Source organism: Cygnus atratus, chromosome 2 (assembly GCF_013377495.2).
Source record: "Cygnus atratus isolate AKBS03 ecotype Queensland, Australia chromosome 2, CAtr_DNAZoo_HiC_assembly, whole genome shotgun sequence".
Classification (NCBI taxonomy): domain Eukaryota; kingdom Metazoa; phylum Chordata; class Aves; order Anseriformes; family Anatidae; genus Cygnus; species Cygnus atratus.
Window position 1 is genome coordinate 158,545,859 of NC_066363.1, and position 8,742 is coordinate 158,554,600.

Genomic DNA, 8,742 nt, shown 5'->3' on the forward strand with positions numbered 1-8,742 from the left:
CTTAAATGAACAGCAACAGAAAGCGTCGTCTTTGAAGTTCTGTAGCAGAAAAAGAAGTAATTTCAGCTACAACTTGTTTAAAACAAAGAAAAGAAAATTTATCATTCTGTAAAAAAAAAAAAAAACACAAGACAGCTTTCCCATTTTCTAATCATTTTTCATCAACATTGATCCAAAGATGGATTAGACAGCGTGCACCACATTTATCTTTCAGATTCCCTGCTATATGCTCTGAATAACTTCATTCTGGTCCTGGAGTCATCAATGTCATGGGGAGAGACCATTTGGGTCATGAAATATCCTTCGAGTTAACACTAGAGGCGATGAACACAGCGTGGGAGTAGCTGTTCAAGGGGAGTTATCACAGAGTGCCCTGTAGAGAGCACTGAATTTCTCCTCAGGTCATTCAGGGTAACCATTAAGTTTGGGTATTAAAATTAAAAATTAAAAAAAAAAAAAAAGAAGAGAGCTTAGCAGATCGTACATTTCGTTGGTTTTGACTGACGTGTTGAAATGAAAGCTGTTTCTTAAAAATCCAGGCAGTCTCCCATGCTATATTTATGCAGCACTGCCACAGCTCCTAAGCAAAGGAGTTGCACCTGGATCCAGTTGAAGCCAGATGGGGTCATAAGTTTGGTCCTTGAAGGCAGCATAAAGTCAAAGGGCAAAAGATCTCATGGCAGGGAGGTTCCTCCTTCCACCATCTCCTTTCCATAGCCACGTGGAGCCCTGGAGCATTGCAGTCTGCCAGGACTAGCGTTAGGTGGACATGCACTTTACCCCTGTCTTTGGTAGGGTTGTAGGGCTTTTGTAGGGTTATAGGGTTTTTGTAGGATTGAAGGGTTTTTCTAGGTTTGAAGGGTTTTTGTAGGGTTGTAGGGTTTTTGTAGGGTTGAAGGGTTTTTCTAGGGTTGAAGGGTTTTTGTAGGGTTGTAGGGTTTTTGTAGGGTTGAAGGGTTTTTGTAGGGTTGTAGGGTTTTTGTAAGGTTTAAGGGTATTTGTAGGGTTTTGTAGGGTTATGTTGGCACTTCCTCTGAAATGCCTTCTATCCCAAAGCCCTTCCCTTGCCTTTAAGACTTGCAGCCAAAACAAAAGCTGCGGATGAGCAAAGGAGACTCCAAATGCCACCGGGGCGATGGAGGCCTCCCGCCTGCCCCGTGCAGCAGGTTTTACCCCAGCCTTAAGCCTGGGGCTCCTTCTGCCCCGCCATCCCGGCACCAGCCAGGAACCCAGGAATATTTTTCCCCTCCCAAACAGCCAGGAAGGAGCTCCTGGGCTGTGTCAGGCCGGAGTAAAGGCTCTGTCTCCCTGAGTTATTGGCAGCGCAGCCTCCGCTCCTTTCAGCTCCTGTCTTGGTCCATTCCTGGCTGTCTCCGAGGCACCAGGCCCCGGGCCAGCACCAGTGCCTCTTACAGCCGGATTACACAACCCGCTCTTGAGTTTTTGAATTCTTTTCTGTACTTGGGAGGCTTTCTCTCCTGCTCACGAGGACCGCTAAGACCCCACAGTGTGGCTGGGCGGCTGTGCCAGAGCTGACGCAGGAGCCCGGTGGCATTTCCTACACGCCGTTCAAGCGGCTGGGACGCAGTAAAAACCTTTCCCGTATGGAGGGAAAGAAAAAGGGCACTGTTCCCAGGAGCCTGCTACCCATTCTCAGGGTGGCAGTTGCCAAGAGGAGAAGGTTTTCTGCCGCTTCCCAGCCTCCGTGCCAGAGCCCAGCCCAGCTGATGGCACCGAACCTGCTCAGTTCTCCGCGGAGACTGGGCACCAAATTCTCGGTCCCTGAGGCAGAACCATGCTCCCTGAGATCACAGAATCATACAGAATCACAGAATTGTAGGGGTTGGAAGGGACCTCAAGAGATCATTGAGTCCAACCCCCCTGCCAAAGCAGGTTCCCTAGAGCAGGCTGCCCAGGTAGGCGTCCAGACAGCCCTTGAATATCTCCAGAGAAGGAGACTCCACAACCTCCCTGGGCATTGCTAGATAACCCATCGCTGATAAGCTGGATGGGAACCACTGCACCAGGTCTGACCCAGGGATGGTGTGGCCCTTCTTCCTCTCCCCGGCACAGTCTAAAGCAGCTTGGGAAAACAAGAGCAGGGCAGGCACCTGGCAGTTCATCCTCAAAAAGCAACCCTTAGTGCCTCCAGCACTCTGTGCTCAGAGTAGTAGTTCTTGTCTTGGAAGAGACGGTCACTGCCATCAGTGATTTGTTCCTACCATCAACAAGCAACACTGACCTCTATCAGGTCCATGTGCCATCTGTTTTCAAGGCTGAAAATTCTTAGCCTGTGTAATCCTTCCTCCTAAATGTGCTCAATAACTTTGCGGCTGTGAAGTGGGCACCCTCATAACTTCCACTGTATCCTTTTTGAGGGAGGTCTATCAGGAAGCCTACAGAGAGCACATCCTAGGCAAGATGCAAGTGCCGAGTGGAGTTGTGAGCTGTCACAGTGATGTTTTGATAGTTTTCGGTTTCATTCTCTTCCTAATAATTCCCAACATTTATCCTTTCTTAATAAATCCCAACATTTAGCATCCATTTTTATCACAATCGAGTTATTATTGCAACCCTTAGGTCTTGTCCCTCAGTGACAGATCCAATCAGAGGTCACTGTTGTGGATCTGAACTTGTAATTGTTTTGTCGTTTTGTTTTATTGTTGGTTTTATTTCCAATTTCTGTTCCCTATCTGGATTTGCAGCTGCTCTCACTCCGTAGCTCAAAAGCAGCCCGTTACAAGACCAGCTGCGAGGTTTGCCAATCACGCCCAGTGAACACGATCAGGTCTGGGTGCATCTTCACAGCATGAAGGTCAGGAGCGTGGCAGATGGAGGGACTGTCAAAACAGAGATTGCTTAGAAATAGAAGGACCTGCTGCCGAAGGTGGCCGTAAATAATGCCATCAAAGAAGGGCTTTCATTTGAGAGGGAAGATGGAATTATTTATGAGCTTTACATACGATCATTTGTGCTGCTCTCTGTTAAATAACACAGCTGTAGACTATCAGTAACTTTGAAAACTTGGGGCACTACAACAGCAGTGGGAGAAAACAAAATATTTTTCATTGGAAAGAGCTTCTCTGGCTACGCTTTTTGTTCTTCATCTTTTGGGAAACTTGTAGTTTCATTTCAGTTTTTGTTCTATTCGTGCTTTTGTCTTTTTGTGTACCTGCTCACCGCATCTTTCCATGGCAGACTAATGGACCACAAAACCACCATAGGTAAAATTTGCACTTCCGGGAGTCTCAAATTTGTCTCATTAAAACACACACAGAGATGAAAAGGTTTCAGGTTTTAGTAACAGTGCTTCTTAAATGAGTTCCAAAATAGATAATGGAGTAAGTCAGCAACTGTATCACCTTTTCTGTCCTATTGCTGTTAATCAGCGTCGTGCTACATCATGGAATAAAGTAAGAATAACACACAGCATAAGAGCAGCTGTGTGTCATAGGGTTTAATGAAAACCACAGCTGCAGGATTCAAAAACTGAAACGTTTTGCTCTCCTCTGAACAATACAAGGCCTTTTTTAAAAGTTATTTTTTCTCCCTTTGAAATAAAACAAAGACAATTTCAGAGTACCTTCACTTCCCATTGAAGTGAGGACCGGGTTTACCTGGTTCCCACATTCATCACTCCAAGGCCACCAAACGACCCAGAGCCTTATTCCCATGGGCAGCTGCAGGGACAGCTTCAAACACACCTTACATGAAGGGTGAAAGTCTGAAAAAGGAGAATTTGTGGGTTGGGTGATAGGATGGAAGCCCGCCCCGCTGGGATAAAGGTGCAATGCCTTCTCCATCGTCACTGCTGCGTGGAGTGGGATAAATCACGGGCTGCCTAAAGGAAGGGACAAACTCAGAACCCAAGGCAGGAGGATTTGTAGCAGCTGGGTGTTTAGGTTTCCTATGGGGCTGCAGTGATCTCTGCTGCATCCTGCTGTGCAATTGTGACACCACAGTCTGTGTGCGGCCCCATCTCCCCGCATCAATACATCCTGGTGACAGCATCGAGCTGTGGCACGTCCTGGGCTGCATGTGAGCTGCATGTGTGTCTCCTTTGACTTCTTCTCTCCTTGTCACCCCCCATGCAACTGCCTTTCCTCCCACCCTTTCTGCTAGCTTCCACTTTTTCCCTTTGGCAGGTGGCTCGGAAGGGCTCTGTGCTCCTGTCACATGCAGGGAAGCTTTTCTTAGCCAAGTGCTGGAGTGTTTTGTGGGGATAATTAACTGTGAAAAGCATCGCTCTTCGTGGGGGACAGAAGCTTAGTGGAACAGCTTATTTAAAATCTTTGCATGGACTCCCCTTCATATCCTTACTGAAGAGTCCCCCCATTTTATAGAGCCCCAGCTCTCCCCAGTCTTGGTGCATACCAGCAGAAACTCTCTAGACTGATGTCCACGGTGGGATGCTGGCAGGGCAGTGGGCTAATAGCCGACAAGAAAGCCTCGAAGGCTTGGGGTAGAGTTGTTGTAAATGTTTTTAGCCTCAGAGCTGACAATCCAGCCCATCAAACAGCATGGGTTCACTGGCAAAGTAGTTGGCATGCTTTGCTGCAGTTCCATAGCCTGTAAATAGCTGGGCCACATGATGAGCATCCCATCTATATGAGATGCAGTTGATGTACGTTCAAACAGACCTCATCGTAATCTGAATTTTCATGTGGGGATTTCCTGAAGAAATAGGAAAAGATCTTAAGTTCTTAAAATCATTTGCACTTTTTCGTTGGAGTTGTTAGCGGCAAAAGCCACAGCTGAAAGCTGAAGTATCTAGGCATTATGTTAGAGATAGCAATGGGGAAAAAAAAAAAAAAAAGGTTAGATTTTCTTCCTGAAAATAGTCAATTAAACACTGAGTGCAAATCTCATTGAAATCCCATGTTATCTCAGATCAGGAGTTTCATGGGAAAAATTGATTTTGATAGTAAGGAAGGTGAAAAAATGGCATGCATTGAATGGGCACTAACCTCCTTCTCTTGTGTGTTTTTTTTTTCCTCTCTCTCTCTTTTCCTATTCCTTCCTCCTCTTGCAGCAAGAAAAACAGCAGACACCAAACAAGAGACCCTGGGAAGGAATCAGGAAAGTCCAGTCCCCACCGTCATGGGTTAAAAAGGACATCGAACCTGTGGCACAGTCTCCCCTAGAACTAAAAACTGTAGAGTGGGAGAAAACAGGGGCCACCATCCCTCTGGTGGGACAAGACATTATTGACCTTCAGACGGAGGTCTGAGCGGAAAGGGAAGAAAGGGACTTTTTTTTTTCTGGAAAACAAACGAAACAAACAAACAAAACCACGTTTTAAAGAAATGATTAAATTAAATCGGAACCGAGCGAGAGAAGTGTTTGGTTTCTTTTGAAACCTTTGGTAAGACGGAGTAACTTTTGTATTGTTCTCAGCAGAGAGGGGAAATATTACTTTATAGAGTATAGTAGCTGTAGGTTCAGGACAACACGAGCTTTCCCAGGTAGGACTGGAGAAGAAGTGAGCCTGGAAGAAAGCGAGGAGGAGGCAGAGGGTGGGGAGGAGCTGCTGGGGAAGAGCCCTGTGGATGCTTTCGGGCCGCTGCCACACGCCGGGAGCCTTCCTGCTTTGCCACCAGGAGGTGCAGAAGGACAGCCAGCAGCCACCACGAAGGGCCGAGAAGATCGAGGTTGTTTGGGGAGCGCAAGAGGTGACGCCAGCGGTGCGGTCCGGCTGGAGGTCCTGGAGGAGACCCAGCCTTGAGGGGCTGTGGCATCCCTTGCCAGTCCTCGCTCCCCACCTCTCCCTCACCAGCTTGTCTGAGAAGGAAGGAGCCGGGATGTGCCCAGCGGTGGCCAAGAAGACAACCCCACTTCTCCGTGCCACCCCACGACCTGGCGTCTCCGCTGCGGGTCCGTACGGGGACCAGGGGGGACGTGGTTGGCGAGAGTCACGTCACCCATGGCTCAGGTGGAGAGGTAAGGTGGGGCTTTCTCCTCTCAACCCTCCCGTGGTGGAGCTCCTGGGCACCCCGAGGAGCGGGCTAAGCACAGGAGGAAGGAACCACCTCCAAAACCTGCTCGCCCCGTCTCCAGGGAGAGGGTTGAAGGTGTTAGAAAAAGAGACCACCAAGACGAATGTAGGTCATTTCATTGACTGTTACATAGATAAACTCAGCACAGGCCTTGCGAAGGTCTGCTCGGCCTCATCCTTTTTTTTTCTTTTTTTTTTTTTGTGTTACTTTTCCTTGCTTTCGGACTCAGATTTGTTCCAAGCTGCCCCTCCCTGGAAGGCAGAGAGAGAAAGAGTGAAAGACAGATCCACCGATGTACCTGGAGATATTTGGTATACAGAGATGTTGCCTTAGGACATTGAGACAAACTGACAACATGAATAACGTCCACTTGGAAACAAACAAACAAAAAAAATAATCTATTTTTTTCCTTCTTCTTTTCTTTTCTTCAATAAAAAGAGAACTTGAAACCTGAGACCTTTCTTTTCTTTGGCTCTTGTCCTTTCGAATGCCTTTCTGTGCCGTAGGACCGCGCAGGCATGGGGTGAGGATGCCACCTGCTGAAGGTGGAAGGCAACTTGCTCCGTGGAAAGTTTGGGATGGTGGGAACACACGGCCCCCTTTGTCTCTCGCTTGCAATGTTTTGCTTTGCTTTATTCATTTCGGGCTTTGGTTCTTGTCCCCTCGCTGGCTCTTCTTCTCCCTCCCCACTGCCTAGAGCCAGCGGGCAGGTTTATGATCCTACAAGACGGAACAGGCGGAGTGGTCAGGAGCATGGGGCATTCCTCATCATAAAATGCTCTGTTTATTTCATCATGAAAAAAATAACAATATATATTTTTTTCATTAGACATTTCTCAAGGCTATTTACAAAAAAATGCTATCTACATTTCACCCCAAAAAAGTGTTGTGCAATATTTTTATCATTAAAAAGTATACCACTGGCATTCCACGCAGCCTTTTCTTTCTTTCTTTTTTTTTTTTTTTTTTTTTTTAATCATTCCCAACAGTGGCTGACATTTGGAACAACTTTCCCAGCTTTGGAGATTTGCGGTGCCAAACCTCTGGTTGTGAGTGGCCGGATTCTGCCAGACAGCAGTAAAGCTTGATCAGGGTCTGAGTTATTACTGCATGTTTGGGTTTCTTTTTTTTTTTTTTTAATTATTATTATTTTAACGTTTTTAGGAAAAAGCTATGAATCCAAGAGGTAAAACAGTCACTGCCCCCAGTTGTGCTTCTCCCACTGAGAGGTGTTGCTGGACATGCAAACATCTCTGCGTCAGCTTTCCGTTGGGCCACCTGGGTTATTGATCTCTAAGGACAGTGGCATTTACCTTGCCATTAAGTGTGTAATATGATGGATGGAAAGAAAATCTTAAAAATCCAAACAGGTTAAAAATAGGGAAAATGATTACTTATAAAAACTGTGATATTATTGTCCAATTTTAGATTATTCTATGAAACAGGAAAGCACAAAGGCCTCCCTCAGATGCCGGGTTGTATGATATTGTAATTATTATAATTACAAATAATGAATTTTAGCAAACAGATATCTTTATACTGTGTTTTAAATCTTTTTTTTTTTCTCCCCTCCCTGCCCACCTGAGCCTGCCCTCTCCTCCCCGACTTTTCCCATTCACCCATTCATTCCGGCTGACTTGCAGGACATTAACGGTGTTATGTAATTACAGAGATAAATGTTTGTTTAATAACTGTTGATATTCGACTTTCTCTGCTCAGTTCCTCCGGTTAATTCTGTTTGCCCTCACCCTACCTGCCCCATGCCATGCTGTCCCTTCCTTCCCTTCCTTCCTCTCTATGTTCGTCAGTTTTTTTTTTCTGTACAGTTTTCAGAGCACAAAATGAATGTGTCTTATTTCTAATAAAAGAGGTGTAAACTCTAGCAATGTCTGCTTTTTAAAAGCTCCCCACGTGTGGTTTGCATCACGCCCAGGTGCTGGGAAACACCTCTGCTGGACCCGCAAGCTGCTGCCACGGCTCTCTGCCCTGGAACAGCCGTAGCCTAGGACCAAACATACCCCCCAAGCACATCCTTTCCCTTTAGTCTGTAGCTTCTTGGCACACCAAAACCACTTTGAATTCCCTTTTCCGTGTATTGCAGCCTGTTTTTCCATGGGTATCTCCACCCTAAGCCTTGCTGCCCTCTTCCCAACCTATGCCACAAGAAGTTGATATTACCATAGACCAGGAAGGATTACTGGCAGAGGGCAGCAATGCTGGGTTACAGTTCCCAATGGGGTCTGGGTGATGCTGATGCTGCCCTGCAGAAATTCCTGCAAAGCCAGCCCCCGGCTCACCCAGACGTCCCTTCCACCTCCATCGTCACCAGGAAGAGCGTGGCTTGGTGCACGAGGGGGTTAAGGATGTCACTCATGAAAGGCAACAAGAAACGGGTTGAGCCAGGGACTGTTTACCTCCTTGGCATTTCCCCTTGAGCAGCTGAAATCCTCCAGCAGTAAAAATGTGCCCTTACCTCCCTGACTCTGCTCCATCACCTGATCGACGGCTTTTAGGTTTACAGGCAGGCCTGCAGGAGGTCTGGGGGCTGCTGAATCGGCCCCAGCGCTGCTGCTCTGCAGGGCCTTGATCCAGAGACATCGCAGGTGCCCAGAAGGATCAGCTTCCTTTGGCCTGGCTGGATCGAATCAGATCTCAGAGCAATTCTCTGCGCTGCATCCCCGCTGGGACACCTGCCACTAAAAGCAGATGACAGCACACCGTGCTTGGCATGACCCATCCAAACAGC

At 47.1% G+C, this 8,742-nt stretch overlaps 1 protein-coding gene across 1 annotated transcript in view; it reads left to right on the forward strand.

Moving 5' to 3' along the window:
• Nucleotides 1–5,230, forward strand: part of ADGRB1 (adhesion G protein-coupled receptor B1) — a 185,375-nt gene extending 180,145 nt beyond the window's left edge. Inside the window, exon 31 of the mRNA XM_050708982.1 lies at nucleotides 5,033–5,230. Coding sequence (XP_050564939.1) covers nucleotides 5,033–5,230 — 198 coding nt within the window. The remainder of the gene's footprint in view (nucleotides 1–5,032) is intronic.
• The last annotated feature ends 3,512 nt before the right edge of the window (nucleotides 5,231–8,742 follow it).